This window comes from Temnothorax longispinosus, chromosome 1 (genome assembly GCF_030848805.1).
Source record: "Temnothorax longispinosus isolate EJ_2023e chromosome 1, Tlon_JGU_v1, whole genome shotgun sequence".
Taxonomy (NCBI): Eukaryota; Metazoa; Arthropoda; class Insecta; order Hymenoptera; family Formicidae; genus Temnothorax; species Temnothorax longispinosus.
The window spans coordinates 23,978,837-24,002,992 of NC_092358.1; the positions used below are offsets into that span (position 1 = coordinate 23,978,837).

Below are 24,156 nucleotides of genomic sequence, written 5' to 3' on the forward strand. Positions count from 1 at the left end.
TAAATCAAAATGTCCGACTTTTTTTCGGAAAAAAAGGGGACAAATAAAAACACTGTCCATACCGTTCGTCGATGTAGATCAATACTCCTCGTATCGTAGAAATTAAATCTTGTTTCATCGGAGATACCGCGCTCGTTAATAGTTTCATGCCATGCATAAATAATTCTATAATTGCCACTGTAACACTACAGAAGTTGTGCTTTCTTTTTTGCGTGAAGAGAATCGTAAATATTTAACAAATTTTCTGAATAAACTCTTTTCCCTATACTGGATGTCTCGTTAAAAATCGTTTAGTGAAGAGTGCGAAAGAGCGATAAAAACACATTTCGAAAGACAATTTTCTAAAACCAACATTTAGTTATTTGCGAGCGTACATTCATCTCTTGCACGTAATCGAAACAAACAGTATCTTCATCTAGTCTCTCTACTATTCGGGTTAGAAGAGCGTAACGTAATGCGACAAAGAGACGCGGAGTTAATGATCGTATTTGCATCAATTTGCCGCTACTTTTTGTACAACAAATTTATCTTCCAAGTAAAACTTGTTTTAATTTTCACCCTCCCTTCTCATTAGTGTAATACATACTTTTTTTTAAAAAACATATTCACTTAGATTACGATGAGAAAAAGATAAAGAAATCTGACGCGCGCGTAGAACGAAAAAAAAAAAACGAACAAAGTTTTTCGCGATTGTACGTAACAATTACCAGCAATTGTCCCCTGGTTTAGCAGTGGGGCGCGCCCCTATTTCCCATCAAGATTTTTAACAGCGGCAATAGCGACGGCCACCTTGACGTAATTCCGTTTCCGAGTTTGCAGGTGGCTTAATTTTTGCCGTAACACGTCTGTCGTTGCGCGCGCTCCGCTCCGGTGCGTCCCGCGGAGATACGGCACGGATTTTTCTCGTTGCTGATTTTAATAACAGATTGCTACTGGAGGCAAGGGAGGGAAACGCAGGGATGTTAGCGCCGGAACCCGAGGGACAAGGAGAGGAAGGTAAAAGAGAGAGAAGGATCGCGAGCCTGAGTCACTGCTTATACGTGACTACGGCGACGACGACGACGGCGGCGGCGGCGGCGTCGTCGCCGCCGCCACCACCTCCGCTACCCCCTTTTACCACCTCGATATAACCCCCCCCCGTCCCCCGTGCCGCATTCTCTGCAATGTTTCGCCGTTATATACATTCTCTGCAAATGCGATACCTATACTCACCTACACGAACGGCGGACACGTTCGAATAAATTAAAACGATTCTTTCCGTGACCTGCAACCTCATTTCGTCTTTCGCCGTCTGACGGGGGGCATCTTCGGCGACGCCGACGGTAAGAACAATAAATAAAATTAGCACGACCCGTGACGGATTGCACCTGTGCTTCTGTACTACGTGTACTTGCGTGTGAATAGTTTATCGCGTCCCGTTTATTGCAAATAGATCGGGCCATTTATCGCGCTGATATAGCTTCGCGAACGAAATGTATTGTGATAAACGACAATTGTCTTTTTTCGTAAGGAATGTATATAAATATACAAAAGCATAAATATTAATAAAAATATATATCATAAATATATATGTCATATATATAATATTATATATAATATCTATATGTAACGGTAACAATTCGGGAACACAGCAAAATAGATTATTTGTTTGCACGAACTGTTGTTATTGCAATGCTGAATCCATTTCTGAAGCACGTTTCACATATTAAAAAAGTTACGCTGTGTACAATAAAAGTGAATACTGCATAGTTGCGCTTTGCATCTCTAATTAGTAAACTCAAAAAATTAAATAATTTGAATGAAAATAAACGTAAAGCTAAATATAACCGAAAATTAAGTTTTTAAAACATTATCTCGATTTAATTGCGTTTGCGCTGAAAATTCTTTGGCACACAAGCGAACTCAATTAGAGTTATTTGGTACGTTGTGACCAAATTTTAAAAAAAATCAAAGGTTGAACGTTTCTGGAACTTTATTCAAAAATTCTAGTTTACACACTCGCGTTTCTTAATGGAAATTTATGCAGAACGCGCTACACGTAATTTCAGCTTTCTCCCCTTCATCAACAAGTCCGTCTGTCCGAGTCGGAAATGGTGACTTTATCATCCTAAATTCGCGCTAACTAATGAGAAACGAAAATTATATTCTTTAGTAGGACGTTGTTTTGCCGGAAATAATAATCTTTGACGAGACCACGCATATCGTTTCGCATACTCAAAAATTAAAGAACATACGTAAAAGTAAGCATTCCGCGTTACTATAATATTTGTCATAAAGGATTAGTTAAAATCGTCAGAAATGCTGAAAAACTGCACGACACGAAATATTTTCCCAGTGAACGGTAAAAATGCGAAGATTAAAAAGTCAAAATTTTTTAATTAGAGTTATTGTTGGTATAAAAATCAAATACGTCGACGGTACATACGCGGTATATTTGCGAACGTGTCATAATTTTGCAAGTTTACAAGTATAATGCGCGTGGATAAAATATCTAAATATAAGCACATATATGTCCTCAAATATCAATACTTGCAGAATATTAATAATGGTACCAACGATACAATGTTTGCTTTTCTGTTAACTGTATTAATGGATGCAACAAGGGAGTTCAATTGTGTTTGCTGAAATTACATTCGCCGGCAAACAAATGCGATATACTGCGATCGCATTGGCGTTTCACGTATTCGAGGGTGAAAATATTTCGCGAGACGTTTGCAGACGTGGCGACAATATGTTTAACGATAGCTTTATAATTATCATATTAAAATATTGTCACGTTGTGTACGTCACGTTGCCGACGCACGAAGTTACGAGGGATGAAACAGCGGCAACATCAGGCGGGGTGAGATGAAAAGCGTATACAACAGTTTTTCAGACCGTAAACTTGTAATGTCATCAGACCAAGGATCGCTGGTAGATGGTTGTAATCTGTCTGACCATTTAATTAATCTCCGCTTGAACACGTAAAAACGCGCCAAGTGTTACCGCCGACCTCCCAGCTGCAGCACTTGCGTTCATCCCATCTAAAAATGTGTCACCACGGCATCGTCTAGTAATCATCGCGAAGGCGCTATCGATTTCTACATACTAGCATATAAATCGTAATACACATGTATGTATATGTGCCGTTTGAAATATTCTCACACTAAAACAGTCCTATTGGAATTTACATCTCTCAGTAATATCTTGTATATTGATTACAAAATGAAAAAAGAACTATACACCTATTTTTTAAAAAGAAGATAATTTCATATTGCAAGTGAAACGTAAAAATTCACTTTGCAAAATATTAACCTCGCATATACGCGATCGATTCCTCGTTACTATTGAAATTCGTGCTGATATTGACCATTGGAATATTCTGCCGTGATACGCAAACAAGTTATAATATGAAATGGCCACGGATCAGTGAAAGAGCCAATATTAAAAGTGTTTCTTTTGAATGAATGAGAACGATTGAAACGAGAAATTGGACAAAACTGTGTATCGCTCGATGGAAACTATACATTATATCTCACAATAAATACTATGTATGTGTGACATTTTACAGCATATTTTCAGATCCTGCAAATATTAGCTACTAATCTTCGACGCCGACTGTTTGAACAAATCTATTTAAAAGCAAAAGCGTAATGAGATATTAATCATTCTCATATGCAAGTATTCTGCAGTAAACAACGTGATCACTGTATTAATGATGCAAATTGACTGTTACTCTCTCTTCTCCTGACTGTTTATAAAACTTTTGGCATCAATAAAAAAGGTAATCTTACAAAACTTTTGTTTTTAACATTCTACAACATCCTAATTGCGTCAGAGTTCCAGTATTTAATTTATATAAATTTATTTACAGTGTCATTACGACTAACGTTTTGCAAAAAATACAACGGGTCTGGAAGCGAACATTTGCAAAGTGTATGTATTGTAATGGAACAGCGGTTTCTGCCAATTTCTTACATAATTTCTCATCGACGACGATGAGTTAGACACAATCGTGGACAAAACTATTGCATTACTTGATCGTAATTTGACTTCAAAAGAGCCCAAGGTAATGCTCATTGACAAAAGGCTTTGCCGGTTACATGGTCGCAAATAGAATTAAAGGACACTTAAAAGGATAATCCGTAGCATATCCGCGTTGTGAACCGCGGCAAATACATCTGCCTCTTTCTTCATCGCTCTCTCGAGCAACATCTCAACCGAATCATAATTACGACGTATCTCTTTCTGACGCTGCTGAATTAATTAGTTTTAGTTTAATTATATGAATAATCATCATTCCGTTTTCCCGTCTGTTCCCGCAAGATCTCTCGTGTGCAGCTCCGGATTGGCTTAGATCTTACGTGAAAACTCGAGGGAGCCGTCTTAAGAATACGAAGATTATGTTTTGCATAAGCTCCGACAAACTTCCGCTCTCATCACTCTACACTATCTCTTTGTAGTCGACGTAAAAGGCGGATGCAATTTTACTTTACGGATAATTAATAATTAAATATCGCGAAGCTTTCAAAGGTAGCGCAATACGGCACGGGATTGTAATCGTCCTTTCTTCATTGAGTATCACGTAATGCGCGTGTTTTATTTTCTTCTTATACTTGTCTTCAGGAACGAGTTAAGAAATTGAAATGTGTATCATGGACGTCTTGATAATCTTTGCATTCTGTAATCGATCCAGGTTTCTATATGATCTTTATGCGGATACGAGCAAAAACCTGCAGACGCGAAAGAGACGCATAAAGAGCGATCCACTTTGAAACATGCATCAACAAATACATGAACGGACCTACAACGGATACGAAAACGGAAGCAAAACGAGTATCGTTTGGTGAGGGAAACCATGTCATAGAGGAGCTATGAGGAAGAGAGGCACGTGCCCGGTATTTAGGAGACGCAGTAACGTAACAATAGGCAAGTACAAGGGTGGAAACGGTAATGGTGTGTCGCGGTTCGCCCGAGCTTACTTTTATGTCTCACTAGGGAACCACCGCCGTCTCTTTCTCTTCTCTTTCCCTCTGTATCGTCCCCCTTGACGCGCGCACTCACACATGATCGTGACTTTCAACGCCCCTTTGGCTGCCTTTCTACCGTTGCCGTCTCTCTTTCTGTCTCTGTCTTTATCTCTTTCTCCCTCTCTCGGTTTCGTTCACTTGTACGCTTATTTTAGCGCAGCGGGAAGCAGCCTAGAGGCAAGGGAAAGAGAGGGAGAGTGAGAGAGTGAGTGAGAAAGAGGTGAGGGACTCGGTAAAGCCCGCTTTGTCGTCGGTTTCCTTTCTATGTTATTAAATTGTATGTGTTGAACCCCTTTCTCCAAGCAGCGTATTGTACCGACGTAGTGCAATGCCGCAGTTGCCACTTAGAAGCTACCTCACAGCTGCAGCAGTCTATAACTTATTTGTCGGCAGGTACCTTTACTCTCGCGAGAAATCTAGTTGCCCGAAAATCTGGTTATGCGATCCCTTTCAAATCTTTTCTTTCTACTTTCTTTTTTTTTCGTGTCAATATCGTGTGATTTTTAAACGAAGATGCATCTATTATTATGATATATGACAAAACCTTTTAAGACCAACTTTTTTAACCAAATCAATGCTCAACTATTATCGTAATAAGCTTTAACAGGTTAGATAAAAAGAAAATATTTTCGTGAATTTATAAAAGATGAATTTTAGCAAAATTCGCCAAAGAAGACGCTATAGAAAAGATTGATAGAATAATGCCGATACTTTGTGATTATATTGTTTATAATAGTTATATAACAATGATTTTTCTCCGAATGATGTAAGAATGGCGCGTTAATCTTTGATAGATTATCGCAATTTGATAAGCATAGTAATTTGATAAGCATAGAATGTACTTACAATCGACCGACACTTTGATCTGCTTGCTAACCGATGGTGGTATACCGTTGCTAGCGATGCATAAATACGCGCCCATGTCCAATCTCGAAATCCGCGCCATTTCCAGCGTTTCGCCCTCCCATTCTGCCACTGAAATTGTAACCGTTCAACATTCATTACTTGTCAATTAACTGTAGTTAATTATTTCTTATTCTCACGGTATATATTTTCAATTTCTTTAAATTTTTAAGAGAAGATTAATGTATATGTATGACCGTTTTGTCTATCAACACAAAGTTTCGCCATCAAATTATATCGGACTTACCAGATAAAGTTTTGTTGATCGAGATCTTGGAACCGTCGTCTCGCTTCCAACGAATGTTAGGTGTTGGACTTCCGGTCGCTTTGCAGGTAAGACTTACATTGGCGCCCTCGCGAACGATCGCATCCGATGAACTCTGCGAATCGTCAATATTCGGCGGCACTATAACAACAAACATTAACAGTTTTACTTAGCTACGGACAGTACAAAATTTATAGACATAATAGGAAATGAAAGTAAGACATATAGGCAAGGCGCAGTATAAATAATGCAATTGCGTGAAATAATTTAAAGTGCCATTATCCGTTAAAAATTATACGGCGAATATAGTAAGTAGAAATGCCATTTTTTATGTAATACGTATGTATATATATGTATATAGAGACCCATACATATATGTATTACAATATACACATAGATACATACACTTGTTCAATAAATTCGTCGCTCTCTCTCTCTCTCTCTCTCTTTCTCCCTCCCTCCCTCCCTCTCTGTTTGCATATAATATAAATATATTACAGAAACGCGCTTTTTTATTGCATAAAGAGATAAATTGTATAAATCAAAGTCACAGTACAGTGATCGATTATTGATAACTCTTTAATTGTACCATGACAGCAATATCATTGCACATTTCACATTTGTGTATATTGACCACGTCGTCACTGCTCTTGAATTAAACGGCTAACCACGTGTGTGTGTGCATGCGCGAGAGGCGTATAATTCAATTATAATGTCGTCGTGGTAACGAATAATATTAGTATATGGACATACGTCGTCTGCAACGTCGACGTTGATCAACCTGGAAATGCAAGTAGCTAGGATTGGTTGACATGTTTAAATGGACAAATATCGCGTTGCTTATATGCAAATATGACGCATCAGCCGAATTACTCATCTTCCTCGTATACTAATTAATCAATCAATTTATGACGTATCAACGAAAAACACTCACGTCACTTCAATGTGTTTAACATTTTCAGTTGTCATTACAAGACGATATATCGCCTTGTATTGAATATTTAATCCATTTCCTAATTTTCTACAGTTCAGTGATACTTAGTATTTATAATTAAATACATGATTTATCATACATACGTATAAATAAAATGTATATTTTTGAAAAATCCTATCAGAGAGTAACTTTATATTTATTACATTTATCTATAATTCTTTATCATATTACAAATAATTCTTCTCAGTTATAACTCCAAAAAATAATTTATTTTGATATTGTGGATAAACAAATATCTATTTCAATACTCAAAATAAGAATTTCAACTATATTAATACAAATTAATTAATTCAATTTAATCGCATTGTACCGCAGTAATATTGTTTCATTTGAATGAAACTATTTAAGAATAAGTCCGCCGCTCTTTGTAACAAAGAAGTCGAAGAAATCTAGGGCGACGTAGAATTATAAAATGATGGAATCTTGGACAGACAAAAAGAAGCTTTCTATCATTAGATATTAAATTTAAGATTTATAAAGTGCACCGGCCAGAATGAAATCATGCGAGCGAGACAAAAAAATAAAGCTTAAAATAAATAAGCCGCAGGATGACAATATTTATTGATATGTGCTGAAATAACAGTGATTACTTCATATTGTACTACAAGTGTGACAAGTCATTTATAGGCTACATATATAACTTTTCCACACTATTCGTGTCTTACAGTCTGTAATGCTGAATATTCGAAAAGCTTTCTATCTTTAGAGAGAGAGAGAGAAAGAGATATCGCGGATTTCTGAAGTAATTCAGGTCATTATAATTGATTTTTGCAAGCGGTTTAACGTGTATTACAATAGAATATATATCCAAAGAGAGAGATAAAAAGAGAGAGGAGATTAAAACTTATCACAATAGGCTATTCCTCATCATATAAGACAAAAAAGATATCATTTTATATAACTTTATATAAATGAAAATAGTATAATTGAATAGTTGCTTTAAGTTAACCATGTTCGATAATTAACTGAAGTAGAATATTGCAATATGCAATACATTCGTATATATTTCGATATAATACGTTTTTCCAGTACTGTTCTTTACGTGTTTTTTTCGTATATATTCATTATAAGAAGAATTTTTATGTCGTATAATTTGCATTGTTATAACGGTCAATTGGATAAAATAGCACAATAATTTTTAAACAAAATCAATGTTCAATCAATTAGAGAAAAATGCCATTTACAGTCCGGCGACTAAATCTTGGTAGCCTATTAATAATTGTATACTATTTCCAAACTCAGTAAACTGCACGTCAATTTTTTTATTGGTTTTTAAAACGCAGCTCTTAGTTAGAACAGTACATAAATCCACATACTTAAATCGATAATCGATTTAAATTTATATGCTAATGAATATCCTTATTAAATCACTGTAAAGAATTTATTGCGAAAAATATCACCCCAATCAAGATTCGAACTTTTGGACCTCCCTACATTCCGTGACTAAAAATTAATGTTTCTTTTCTATAAAATTCGTTGCAACATACCATCAAATAGAAGAGTAATCATTAATTAACTAGAAAACGCTTGATATTTAACATCGTCTAATTCTTATAATATAATCAATCTCCGAACGAGAAGAAAATCCGCCTCTTTGTCCGCCAACAGCCGCGTGGTCACCGCGTACGTACGCGGCCAATCCTATGAATTACCGCAGGTGTCCGCCGATATCCTGCATTAATGCTAATGCGGGGTGTTACCGAATTGTTGAACAAGAGCAGATTGAACGCGCGCAGGGGAGGGGGAGGGGGAGGGGAGGAGGGGTGCGGTCCGCCCTCACTCTCGCCATTCTGCACGCCGTTATACTGCAGTCGCGTAACGGTCTGTTGATGCATTATTCAAGCGCAAACGCCGCCTCTGCCGCGCGCGTGTTGCCGCGCTGTTGTGCGTTAACTTGTCCTAAACTCCGGCAGCACACAACGTTCGGGAGGAGAGATCACTCGACGATGCTCACCGGAGACGGGAGTCTTGAGGATAAACGCACGGGCAACCACCCTAGTATTTCGAACGTGCAACAAAAATATGCATTACGTGTAACACGCATCTAAATATTCGCATATATTGACAATTCTAGACAGGACCCAGGTCGCGCGCCGCTTTTTGTCGAGTTGCCAATATCTCTTTCGGGGATCTCTCCAGAAAAATAGGAATGCCCCTTCTTTCGGGAAAAATAAGAAGTCGATCTCAATTTTCAATTTTTAATAAGAACTGAATCTATAATTGATGAAAACGCTACTATAATGATGTTATGCTGGTGAAATTGATAACAATGAAAATTTCTAATATAAAGAAAATCTCAGGATTGCAAAAAGGTTTCTTTCCGCGATGCAAGAAAACGTAATAAATTGAATAGATACGTTATAACAATAAATTGATAAAATGTGTTGTCATCCTATTGCTGTAAAATCCTTTTAAAATGTTTTGTTCCGGCGAGATATTGTGATTAACAACCAAAAGAGAAAGATATATACTGGGATGATTACTGAGGTTTATCGTGAATGAAGTCATTGTGAGCTGTAGATTGCTAATTATAGCATACCCTTAGGGAATCTAATGTCATGTTCATATCGTATCCTACAATATACATTATGATACGCCTCTTGACTGATGTAAGCGCATAGTTTATGCGCTTCATAACTTCATTCATGGAGAATATAACGCAAGATTTAATTACAAGGTACATTTGCGATCAACAAATGTTCGTTTTTCTTATAAATAATTGTTCAACAAATATTATAATTATACATTTCAAGATATTCATCAAAAATATGCAAAATGAGAAAATATTTAAATATGAGAAAGTATTTAAAATAAAACTTATTTTCAAAGAGAAATATTTAAGAAATAGGAAAAAATTACGTTATTTGTTTAAAAAAGTAAATAAGTTGTGTTTTATTTGTCTTATAAAATATTATTAAAATACTAAGAAAGATTTTTCTTGCTATCTGTAGCTTCTGAGAAAATAGTTCGTATTAATATTACATGTGTCATAAATATAACATAAAGAATTAAGAAATTGTTAGCAACTGTCAAAGACAGAGTGACACAGTGAGTGTTTGCTTTCCAATTCTGTCGCGGCTTCTTTACTGGTTAAATAAACCAACTTGCTCCTAAATCAAATAAAAGTAGTCTAAGCTTCTGATTTATTTAGATAGTGGACAACCGCGCGCAAGTGACAGATCGAAAAATCGAGAAAGAGGTCCATCAACTAAATAGGGCAGAAACAAGAAACGTATAATATCTGATGTATGTTCACCTGGTCAGGAAATTAGCAAATACTCGCTATGACGAGAAATATGGATATTTGAACAATACGATGTTCTTGTAACATTTTAGTGACGCAAACCGTCTTTTTTTTAATTCTTTTAATTTTTCTCAATTCATAAGATTTATACATGTGCATTAAAATGTGACACGATTGGAAAGTTTATTTGCAAAGAATGTTTCGAGTTTATTTTTTGTTATGAATAAAACATAGGACAAGTAAAAGAAATATTGTCAGTAAAAGTAAAAAATAGAAAGAATAAAAAAAGAATAGAAAGCTACATTTTTTAAATCATACAAACGTAAACCTATTGTAGATCGTCGTGCTACAATTAACCTTTGTCCTCGATAAATCCCAGTAAATCCTATTTTTTTCCAAAAAAATATCGTTTAAACGGCCGGCCATTTTGCAAAATAAATCGGACGATTATCTCGCGCGACAAATGTGAGAACAGATAATACTTAAATACATTGGCGGAAGCTTGTTACGCGCGATGTAGTCATGGCAGATCGTCGTTGTGTCGGCATCATCGGGATTATCACGAAGTGTCGAGAGTCGAGAGAGTACCGCGAGGAGATCTTGCGTGTGTTTGTGCGACGGAGAGCAAGAGTCCCGTGGAAACAATTAATCTAGCCCTCTGATTACTCCACACCGACGCATCCGTCCCCTCAACCCCGGTATCGTTGCTCTCGCTTCAACGGTGGCTGCAGCCCAAACGTCAAAACTCGAGATATTAATATGTTCTCTCAGCTGGCAGAGGGATGGCGACCGTCTCGAGATCTTATTGATATTCCCTCTTCTGATTAAATTATTATAGTTCTGTTCTGCTTTTCCATGCAAAATTAGCAGGAACGGGGATACTTTCGCTCTCTAAGCATAAATCTGTTTAGATGGTTGCGATAAAATGCTTATGTTCCGTTACAAACTTCGTGACTTCGGTAAACTGACTCCATTACGCGAAATGAGATTTATTCGAAGTATCTAATGGATTCACAGTACGATACGATAAGGTCGTAAATAACAATGGACCATGGCATGTTCTCTGCTAATGGCGCCGCAGAATTAACGTAAAGCGTATGAGAATAGTTCTTTTCTCCAAAATAATAAAATATAGTAAAGTAAGGTGTACTAGCGGAAAAACGAAATTCGTGGGTTTATTCGCTTACAGAAATAGTTAATTCTCATAAAATATTAATAATATATATATGTACATGGAAATATGTATTTTTAAATAAAACATGGTTTTCATCCCAAAAAGGAATCAATTTTCCGATAATAAATAGGGTTATAATTTGTTCTTAGTTAAAAATTTAAAAGAATAGGTAATTATATCTAACATTACGTGTTCTACGTGTACACTAATATATTCTGTTTTTAGAAAATTACCCTTAACAGATATATTGCCATAATTTTGACATCGCAAGAAATATAGAAATGTATAGTTCAATCACGATGCAAAAATAAATATTCTTCCCAATTATCATTTTAATTTTATAAATCCGAAACAAAAGAGATCTTTCGATATCACTATTAATCCGCGAAACATATTTCGAATCTTTTATATATAAATTAGTAATTTTGTGAAAATAATATAACAGTATTTTGTTCTCTAGAATTAAAGTGACCAACATGTTTAACGTCTACTTTGTATTAATAAGCAACATCAGAATATAACTGTTTTAAAAAAATAATAATGCAAAATAATAATAATAATAATAAAAATGCTAAATACTATAACGTTAAGCAATTTTAACATTATAAAACTGATATATCGCATAAGCAGAGCCCCTTACCTACGACGTGTAGATAGCCATATTGCGTTTTGGCGGCGGCAGTGTTAATCTGGCACATGTACTTTCCCTTGTCCTCCTCGTGCACGTCGTTGATATGTAGGAACCAGGTCCTGTGCTTATCGTGCGACACGGATATTCTGGGGTTCCTGGTAATAACGTGATTCTGTACCGTCAGGATAGCGCTCTTGTCGAAAAGCATCCAGGCCACCTGAAACGAGATGGATATCACATTATACATCGTAAACGCAGTTCGTATATCGATTATTACGAAGTTGCCGTCCGTTCTTATAACGATATTCCGCAATATCATTCCCATTAAAAGTTATGCGTTATAGTATTTATAAAACGTCATTTTTCTGCCTTACTTTCTCATTAACGTTTAGATTTCGAATAAAGATCGCAGAAATGGTAGCTCGTAAGGATAGATACATATTATATATCCTTTTTAGTTTTTAGTTGCGCTAAAATTCAAGGCGGGTATGGCGAATAAAAATGTACAGTAACGATATAAAGGAAGGAAAAGAACAAGGAAATATAGGAATGAGATTCGCGAACGAGACGGATGATCAATGATGCTTTCAAGCATGGAGTGATCTACAAACCTACTATGGTTATATAGATATTCGCCAGTGGAATAAATCGCTCCGGGACTTCGAGGGCATATGTACTAACGTGCAATGTAATATGTATATAGCGCGTTGTGTGATATGCGCTTTATGTTTTATACGAGCAAAGTTTTCCGAGAGCGCACGATGACGCTGTGCAGACGAGTAAAAACTGGTCCCCATAGAGAGAGGCCAACCCGGCCATTTCTCTCGTTAAATGACCGCTTATTGAGAATCCGGATGGTTGCATTCTGCATAGCGTCGTTGAATAGCGTCGATTGTTATTGTCGTTCGAAATATGTAAGTTTTCCAGCCTCTCCGAAATGGGGGAAATGGAATAAGAAACTGGAGGCGGAGATAAGTAGAAAGTATCGCGACAACACGGGATACGGAAGTGCTCTGAGATATTTAGCCGATTTTCCCATTCACGTCGAAGAAAGTGAAGACCAAAGAAAGGTAACAAAGGGAAACGGGGAGGGGAGGAGGGTAGAGAATAAAGAGAATTCTGATCTCTCATTCGCTCGCTGCGAAAAGTCCCTGGAGAAATAAGAAGGGCAGCCAGTTCTTTCGCCCCAACACGAGGAATGTTGCACTTCAACATAGCCGCTCCCTTTCACAATGTGCAAATGTGCTGTTGTACAGACAGGCTATATCGCGAGATCGTGATAACTCTCGGCGCGGGCGCGGCGTCGCGACGCTAATCCCTGATGTTCGCGAGAGCCTTGCCAGAGGTACGCGCGACGAAAGTAAAAGAGAACGGCTCGCAAAAATTTTATAAATTGTCATGATTTATAAAAATCACAATTAGTATTATACTGTAATTAAAATAACGTACAACTATAAATATTGTAATTATATTATTTACGGAAAGAATAAACAACACACAGGACAGATTTTCGAAACGCAATAATATTCCTTAAGAAACGTGAGAGAACCCGAAGTCTTCACGGCAAAGTCACATATACTTAAGTGGATTTACCTTTTACAATCGATTAACGCAATAGGGGAACAAAGTTCTTCTACGGCCGTAAATCTCGAGAAGCATAACTATTCGCTTCTGACTCGGAACCAAGATCGTTTCGCAGTCGTTTCTCGCGTCTTCCGACCGTAACCGAATTTTCGTCCACCATTTATCCAGTCGCTCTTGCACCGGCGGCTGTCGGCGGTTATCTTCGCAGAGATATACGAATCTCGGCGGGGATTCCCGGCGTCGCGTCGGTGGGATTGCATGGATACCGAAAAACGCAGTTGACACTTTCATCATTTGCCTTTTCGCGGCAACGTATCAATTGTTCGAATTTCACGGTGACAACCTCGCGTTGCGATTTATGTATAAATTCTTTTTTTTTCTAATACAATTTAATCTTTTTATGTATTAAAATATAATTCCTACAGGCGTATTTTTTTCTATTATAATGAGATAAAAATGTGCAGTTAAATTTATTTTATAACCATTAAAAAAATAAAATAAAGTTTACTTTGTACATAAACTATGGGCTGTACTAAGATAATTATTGTAATCATAAATTTCTTTTTACGAAATTTTGCTTTAAGTTAACATATTCACTTGGGAAAATTTATTGAAAATGAAGTAAAATTGTTAAATGATGCAATACTTATCGTACATTTAAGAGTTTTCTCAACTTTGCAGCAATAACGTTATTTCACAAATCCTTGGAAAAGATCCAAAGAAAATGAATTATATAAGGTTGGGCACCTATGCTCTTTACAGAACAATAAGAGCCCTTAGCTCGATTCGTTTGATCCTTCTCATTGGCATACGGATAATCGAAGGAAATACTATTGTATTCTTTATTTCCTTTGATTGTCATTTCTAATAGCAATTGCATTGAACCTGTTTTTTCTCGAGATTCTTATTGCATTCAATAAACACAGAAAAGAAAGAACAAGAAAAATATTACAGTACGCAATCAGTCATGAGACAGAGAACCCTATTATTAAAAGTATAATTCTCAACGGCACACCGGCGCAATCTCCGAGCAATGAGAAGCCAATTTTTCTGCCTCTTATCGATTTCTGCTTCGTCACTTACGGTGACGATCCGACGATGTAAAATCGGTGTTCCGGTGTTAAGTTTAAGACGCGATACGCAGGTGACACGAAGAGCTATGAGAAAAGCAAGTTCGAGTGACCATCTTTCCGACTCGTAGCTCGCTTTCCGATGCATCAACATGCAAGCCACACCAAAACTAAGATGGATGCGCGGGCGCGCGAGAGGGGTTTGCTCTAGGAGTTTGTTCCCCCAAGAGCTGTGGCACGAAGCATTGATTCCTCAGCGTGAGAGGAGAGTTACAGCTTTGTTTACTACGAGGGCGACGAGCTCAGCGCCGTCCAGTCTGGCCTGGCGCTAGCTATGCTGTCGGTGTCTTCTTTTCTACCACGTTCTCCTTTCCTACTTCCCTCTCTTTCGACCGGTCCGTGACTCCCTTCCCCATCCCCTTTTCCACCCAACGGAACGTCTGGACCGGGAGACCTATAGTTAACGTCAAGATCAACTCTCCTCGTCCTTTCCAACGTTCTTCTTTTACGCGAGTACTCCATGGTCCCCGCGTACGCAAACACATTCACCAGGCTAGGCGGTTTATACAGAACCGTGGAAAGCGAAAGAGCGGCGTGGCTGAGCCAACCATCTCGCGCACTCCCTCCCGTCATCTCTCATCCCCTTAGCCATTGTGTATGTGGAAAGTTGGACCACATTCCGGTTGAATGTATTACAACCACTTAACCCGCAAGCTGTCGAGACCTTCAGACCGGAGAATCCATGCGGCGTATGAACCTCTACTGAGGCTGATAGTTCGCTTAATAGGCACATTAAGCCCACTGATGGTTAAGCTCCGGTGAAGAGCGATTACATAAGTGATACTTTTTACATATAGAAATATCAGATTGATGCAAAAGATTTTTTGTCAAGTCTGCCAAATAAAGTTCAAAGCAAAAGCAATAAAATCAAATTGAAATTGTTGCCACTGACTTCAATAAATTCCTTTTTATTTGAAAAGATTATTTTTTTAATTTTCTTTTTAAAAGAGCTCTCTGAAATTCTAACTTCATTCAATACAAAACTTGACAGAAAAACAAAGAATCTTTCGCGTCACAACTTAATATTATTTATAGTAATTTAAGTTTATTTATAAACTTACACAAAATTAACTGAGAAGGATCAACTTTCTCGAGACTTTATTTTTCATTATTCTCTTTTGTTTATTTTACTGGACCAGGGGAATGCGTTAACGTTTTGAATACTCACGTCGCATTACAGACAGTTTATTACTCTCGCGTACTCCGCGAGAATAATAAACGCGTACAAATACACTTGTCCAGACATTGGAAACTATTCGAATAGAAATTTACAACGTGTAAAACAACGCGAAAAGTCAGTTTAGTCAGTTAAGTTCGTCGAACTTTCGCTGTACTTCTCTGTATAAAATTGGATTAGGTTAGCACTCAAACTGTCGAAAATTCGGACCATTCGACCGTGTCTTTCCCCCTACAGCTTGATTCAACAAATTGACCACAATAAATTGTCTCCTGACACACAATCGTTTTGTGTCGGAATTAGATTTTCTTACAGTTTCGTTTATATACGATAACAATGTGCTACGTATCTTATTTACGTAAAATCTGAATTTCTTGATCCTTTAAATTAATAAACAGAGAGGTAATAGTGAGGTTCGGTATGCCGGCTTGCGAAGCTTCTTCATTAGTAGACCCTTCTTACCTCACGCTTATACCACACCATGCAAGAACTTAGGACACCTTATAGATAAATGTATTAGGACCACTTATCCCACAAGCTGTCGGGTGCTTCGAGCTTGTAGACAACCTCTTAATTATCATAGAGCGTTAAGCCATTGCGCAGGCCGGAAGTACGACAGTACTGCCATGAGTGCTAAAAGCACCTAGAAACTTCGTGTCAAATACTGTAAATAGGCGAGAGTATCCCGCACGGCACGCAATCCATGTGACACGAAGTTTCTCACTGAAAAAAGAAATGTCTATATTAGGTTAAATAATAAATGAACAATTAGCAATTTCTAGACGATTGTTTGCAGAAAATTGAAACATCGTTTATACATAGTGAACAGTAAATATAAGAATAAGAAAGAAGAATAAAGAGAGAATAATGAAAAATATAATATCGATATTAGTTTTGTATACATATAATAAGTCACTTTGTTTAAACAACATTTTCTGTATTTAAAATAAGAAAGTTATGTATATGTTCAAGGTTGAGAAAGATAAAATGGACAAAATGCAGAAAATTAAATTAAAATAAGCTTAATATTTTGTAAGTTTTGTATGAAATTTTGACTTAGATAAAAACATTAAATATTATACATATACGTATCAAAATTATATTTTTCAATTTTAATCTGTCCATAATTCCATTATGCCTTTGTTATGTAAAGTGTTGATGTATTCGTAGATACATACAATGTACATACTTGTTTTAAAGCGTATGTGCGACAGATATAATATTTCAACACGTAGCGCCTCGCATTTTCAATCAAACAACCGAGTGCCATAGCTGGATCATAACGACAGAGAACCGGATGCTGCTTCTTGTCAGCCAGGAAGACATCGCGCTAGCGAGAAGCATTGCGCGCCGCACTCGCCGCCCTCCGCTTGTCAACACGTTCTTTCTAGCGGAGTTCGAGCGTTCCCTCGGTTCCGCAGTGCCCGCCAGTGGAAACGCAGGGTGAGAGACGTGATTCAATTTAAAAATCATTCGCTAAGTGCTTGGGCTGAAATATCTTTCTTTTTTTTTTTATTCGTGAAAACACATCGCGCCGCGCTTCTTCCGGTACGACCATTTAGCCCGCCCGCTTTAATTCACATTGTCCTGGCGGACCCCCGTCGGTCGTGAATCCCCTTCGACGTTTCGACGCCGAAATATGGACGGCCGCTCGAACCACTCGCTGGCAACGGCCACCGAGTTGCGGTTTAATCGTCACGTAGTCCAACGATCTCGCAGTACGCGCGTTCACTTTGCGAAGAAAAACGAAAAAAATAGAATGCGACGCGACGAAGTGTGTTTGTCCACTCACCAGCGAGAAACGTGTTATCGAAAACGTTATTGCGTTTAAAGAGAGCAAGCGAAAAAGTGTGAAAACAAATAAACGGGGGGGGATGTTTGATGTTCGACGACATCGGCAATCATTTCGTTATTAGCTGATTCAATCGCATTTCTAAAACTAGGTGATAAGATTCCGATTGCGATTAAATAGATCAGTTTGGCATTTGTAATTTCATATTTCTGTATCTTAGAGGTAAAGAATTGTACCTCAAATTTTTGTAAAAAACAATACTTTTCCCAAAGAGTTTAAATTGTATAATGGCAAAAGGATCTTCATTATTACTAATTCCTAAGATACCATATTTAGAAAATTTCGTCCTGGAAATTTTCATAGAAATAAACTTTGAACCTTGTTTTCTCTAAATTTATAATAATAGAGATATGATTTTTTATCTCTAAGATACAGATTTATAATTGCGATTTAATCAAAGAACTCGAATGAAGTTTATCTTGATACACAGCCCAAATTCTATTTTTCTCGCGTTTCAACATAAGTAATCGATTTTTGAGACAGAATTATATGCATATATGTTAATAGATTTTAAATCTTTTATCAGTCGGATAAAAATTGCATATTACTTAAATGTACCCTGTGGAAGTGATTCAAAAAGAGATTGCATGTAATGAAAAAAAACAGGTAAGTTAAATATTCTGAGAAACAGAACAATTATTCTAAAAAAATGTCTAATTTAAAATAGATATTCAAAGTGTTACAACACCAAGACTCTTACGGAACGCTATTTCCTGTTATAGCCTAAATGACAATATCATGTAACAATTTTATTACTTTTTTATTCGGTAATAAAGATTGCGATATGCATTTGTTTAGTCTTTTTAAAACTTGATATATCAGCGGTTATGGAATATCAAAATGACTGTCAAGATTCATCTGTTGAATTATTTTACATCTTAAGTTTCTCAGCAGAAATGCGTCTATAAATGGACAGACATATAGAGATTTTAAAACGCTGACATGATTATGTCAGCGATATTAAATCTAATATTCATAGGAGGAAAGTTTATTTTCGTTTCCATCGGAAAAATATAAATAATATATATCAGCAGTTCATTATTATTATTATCATTTCCTTCCAATTTATTACGTCCCAGACCAAAAAGACCAAAATGTGAGTTTAAAAAGAAAAATGAGATTAAACGGCGATATGGCGATTTATATAATCTGATTTTCTTTAATTACTAAAATTACACAATTTTACTTTTTATGATAGAAATATGTGACATTTTCTACAAAGTAACAATAATAAATTGTTTTGCATAAATATTTTTTTCGATCAAAATGAAGGAACAATAGATTTTATTTTTCAACTAAATATTGTATCAATGTCTGATAGATCTTTATAAAAAGGATAATTAATCAATCATGTTCATAAAAAAAGAGCTTAAATAATACGTTAAGCTCAATTTTAACAATCTATGATTTGTGTCAGAGTTCAGGATAGAGATCTATTTATTATACATTATATATTATATATTATGTCACATAATATATGAGAACTATTTGAAGAGGATCAGAATTCAGGATATTTTATATGTACATATAATAATATACATAATATATTAAAATACGTATATCAAAGTATACGGTATATAAAATTACAGATACAATTCTGTTCTGAAATCAGATGGAAATTATAGATTGTTTTAAATGAGCTTAGTAACTTCACTAAAGCCTGATCTACAATGTGCTCTTTGCTTCCTGTTTTTTGCTCTTAACCTGTTTACGACTATCCCGTATTTCGCAATTGCGTTGCGTAACGCGATGTTTTTTGTTCTCTGTCGCCCAAGATAAAAATTGACGAACTTCAGAAGAGACAAGAAACATCACGTTACGCGACGGAATTGCGAAATACGAGATAGTCGCAAAGAGGTTAAGAGCAAAAAACAGAAAGCAAAGAGCACATTGTAGATCAGGCTTAAAACACTGGCTAAAAATAATAACGTATATACATATATCCATTAATGATATACATATCATTCAGAAAAATTCAAATAATATTTCCATCGAATTTCTTCCAACTTCTGCAGAACAGAACGGAATTTACGGAATCATTACCTTACAATGCGAACGTATCCACGAAGCGAAGCATAGATAGCAGCGGTGTGCCATAACAGCGCGTTCATCGTGGCTGACTTTGCGTCACGGGAAGCGGGGCGGCGTACACCTATTTTATAACACACGGTGAATATTTCGTAGCGGGGTAGCGGGTAACGATTGACGGTCGACTCGACGCTCGGTGCCTTGTGGCGTACGGCGCGTGTGTACACAACTCACAAGGTCAGCGCGTTAACGTTCGCGACTCCGTCGACTCGGAGCGAGGGGGGGGGGGGAGTGGGGCGCGTAGTGGCGTGAGACGCGCGCCACCCCACTCCAATCCCCATTACCCATTATCCCTCTCGCGACGCGACCGCGACGGGACGGGAAGTGTCGGGAAGAAGGAGCGCGATCGCCGCGATTATTTCTCGTATCGCACGAATGATTAGCCGATATTCGCTTAACAAGCGATGCGATTGACGCTTCGTGCAAATGTCGGGACTATGGCTTATCGAAGCAGGTAATCGAGAGTCTAAAGCTCGTCTAAAGCGAGAATCGTAACAATAGGCGTAATAAGGAAGGGTAATTATTGCCGCTGTACTCAAGTTCCAGACTTTTCTAACGATACGTGAATCCGCCTCGAACTTTCCTTTGGTTTAAGCACAACGTAACGTATACGTGGATCGTTGAATCGGACATCTTCATTATTTTAATCAAATTAAAATAATATATTGAGCAGTTAATTGTGACCGTACCTTGCTGATTACATAGAAGCGCCGCTCCACTCGGAGCTCGGAGGCGATGCTTCGTGTCCGCGAGAGACGCCATTAGCGAAATAGCGATCGGACGAGCGGGAAGAGGCGAAAGGCGAAAGTGACGCCAACGCCAAATTCGCTCCGATATCGCGCGAGATCGGAGTGAAGGCGGTTGGCGTCATTTTCGCCTTTTTCGATCCCTAATGGCGTCTCCAAATCTCGCGGATGCGAAGCGTCGCCCTGGATCGCCTCCGAGCTCCGAGTCGAGCGGCGCTTTTAATCAGCAAGGTACGGTCGTAATTAACTCCGTGTATTGACAGTCGTTAACCGTGTAGTATAAATTCGATGTTGTACGGCGGTAATTTATTAAAACCGAGCACCTGGCGAGATTCGTTCGGTCGGAGCTTACCTACTACCTACTACCGTGTAGCAGATAAATACGATGAACGCCTGTATCACGGTTATTGTATCTCGTGGATATATAATTACCCTTTAATTTCGACTCGCGCGTGTTTGTTCTCCCGCTTATATCGTTGTAATGCGGAATAATACGAACGCTCGACAACAACGATAAGTTCGAAACACGAGCGAGCGTTCTCTGAGTTCTCTCGCTCGATACGCGCGAGGGAATGCAACAGAGGAGCGATTAAACGTTAATGTCGCCATCGCCGGCATCGCCGCGGCGGTGGCGGCTGCCGCGTGAAGTTGGCCGTGCACTTACCGAATTTCCACCGTTATTCGAGATTCGTCCATTACGCTAACTTACGTTGCGAGGTGTCGAGCGGATCGTGGCGTCGTGCGAGATCGTGATTCTTTGCTCCCCCATCGCGACGCGGTAAAGTGCGCATCGAATGCGATTAATGTCGGGAGTGCCGCGCGATCGTCGTACCTCGCTGAGCAATGCACCGAATGCGTGTAATGTCGTAATTAACCCACGCTGTCGCGAGTCGCGAGTGTTGTGTGAGTGCCACAGGAAGAGCCAGCCACGGTAGAACGCGAGAGGAGGAGGCCCGGGCAGGGGCATCGGGCAACGGCGGGGCAACCGTGAGGTAATTTACTGAATTTATTTCATTTTATTTATTATTTTTGGTACTTATTCATTTTACAGGCGCCACTAAAAAAAATATAAATGTATAGATACATATGTACATATATTTATATATAACAGTAAATTTAATTACTATTACTTCAATAAATAATAAATAGGCTAATAATTGCTATACTCTCAAGTAGAAAAAAATGGAAGTGGCGCTCACATAATGAATGTGTGTGTGTGTGTGTGAGAGCCCTTATTTTTTTATTTGTTATATTAACGGTCTGTTCCTGCATCTATATGTTGCATGACGTATTCCATGCGCGATTTGATATCATTGTGGAATGTGATCCATATACAAAGATTTTTCAGTTTTAAAATATTTTGTAAAATTCATTTCATATATATTTATACTATCTAATATAATTATAGACTTTATAAATAATAAATATTGTCGCAAACTATATTTAATATAATAACCAGACCAATAATTATTTTTGATATATTAATTATTTTGAGTAAAATGTAACTTGGAATATTTGTATTTTACAGATCAACGTTTACATTACAACTCCGCTGCGCATCGTATCGGTGAGTGAATTATTTTTTATTGTAACTTAAGCCAACGGATCTATGGAAACAGTATGAAACACCTTTATTTCGCGTTTGCGAGCATAAAGCGTACAAGATCGTGATTTACGGAATCAATGAAAGAAACTTATTGTTAGTAAAAGGTATCGCGCGCGCGAGAGAGAGAGAGAGAGAGAGAGAGAGAGAGAGAGAGAGAGAGAGAGAGAGACAGATAGTCAGATAGTAACTTCTCGTTAGAAAGAAATCGCGCGATTATTTCATACGTTGTACGTGTAAATTCGCACGTGTCAGTCTATATGCATTTTTGTGTACCTTCCTGATGGATATTGGAAAAGTTGCGCGCGACATCCTGTAGCTCAAATCACCCCCGATGGAAGGAAATGTCTGCTCGACTGCGCCTCTTTCGCGTCTCGCAACAGTTATCCCGTAACTTTCGTTCTTCCTGTAGCTGTTTTCGTATGTCTTTCTCTTTCTCTCGCACTTTCATAACAACAATGGTAGACGCCAACTTTGGGACACGCCTGCTCCACTCGGTCGTGAAAACAACATCGACAAATATTTTGATTTACAGCCGCGGTCCGAGATGTTCATCATCCCGCACGTACATTATTAGCGACGAGCTGCGAGAGAGTTTTTGGATATAAAGACGCTCCGAGAGTCCAGCTTGGATCCAATCGAATTTAATTGAACGAGAAGTTCGGGATGATAAGTTTAGATAACTCCAAAATTCGCAATTTTGCAAGTATGCGCGAATCCGTGCTTCGACCTGTCCTTATTTCAATCAAAATGTTTAGTAAGCACCGTGCAATTCGCTTGGAAATCACCGCGCGCCGCGCCGGCCCGTCGCGTCCGCATAAAGTTATTCGTAGTTCTCGATAAATCGTCCGCTATCCTCCGGCAGCGATCGCGATGTATTAATCCGCATACATCCCCGATCGATGTCTGGACACGGGGAGCGACATACTCGGTTAGGTATTCAGGTTTCCCAGATATCTCGCCGTTCGTGTAAATTCATCGTCCATTCGGACACCGACCAAACGAGATCTTCGGCATGTAGTATACACACGTATCATCTGGCACACACGTCCACCTCCCTCCCTCCCTCCCTCCTTTTCTCTCTCTCTCTCTCTCTCTCTCTCTCTCTCTCTCTCTCTCTCTGTCTTTCTCTCTTATACTGTTGTGTTGGATATTGGTAAAGTTGTACGCGACATCCCTGCAACTCGAACAGCCCACGTTCTCTATAGCGATGTTCGAATTCTCTCCATTCGGATACCGTTGCCTTCTTCCTTCTTTATCCCGATTTCTCGGTTCTACCTCCTCGCTGCGCGTCCTTTTCCGCTCCTTTGACTCCTACTCTTTCTTTGGTAGTCTCGATGCGGTCCCAACTTTCTTCCCTCCCAAAAAGAACGACAAAACGTCGTTCCGATAAAAATTCTATCTCTAATCGTACTTTTGCTACAGAAATCACGTTAATAAAATTCATTGAATAGGTATGACTTCGATTTCCAATTGTCTATATTGTCTATAAAATCAAAAGCAATTATTTATATAATTTTGTTTTATTGCATTTCGACTGTCACAATTTACTTCGCGTCCACTTTCATTAATTTCCATGTTTTTAATTAATTTTTGCTGTCATCTATACTTTGCAGAGATTTTTAATATAGTTTTTGCGCTCAAATTTCAAAATAAATAAATCGATATTATATATTGTATAAGAATATCAAAGCTTATTGCTATAAAATTTGCAAATATCGCTTATCACCTCGTTATAATGCCTATATACCAATAA

The 24,156-nt window shown here is 37.9% G+C and overlaps 1 protein-coding gene across 1 annotated transcript in view; it reads right to left on the minus strand.

The window, feature by feature from the left end:
• Positions 1-24,156, minus strand: part of LOC139819805 (lachesin) — a 163,229-nt gene that overhangs the window by 56,903 nt on the left and 82,170 nt on the right. The window contains exons 3-5 of the mRNA XM_071789546.1: positions 12,230-12,437; positions 6,160-6,318; positions 5,856-5,984 (exon numbers count right to left, since the gene is read on the minus strand). Of these exons, the coding sequence (XP_071645647.1) occupies positions 5,856-5,984; positions 6,160-6,318; positions 12,230-12,437 (496 nt within the window). The remainder of the gene's footprint in view (positions 1-5,855; positions 5,985-6,159; positions 6,319-12,229; positions 12,438-24,156) is intronic.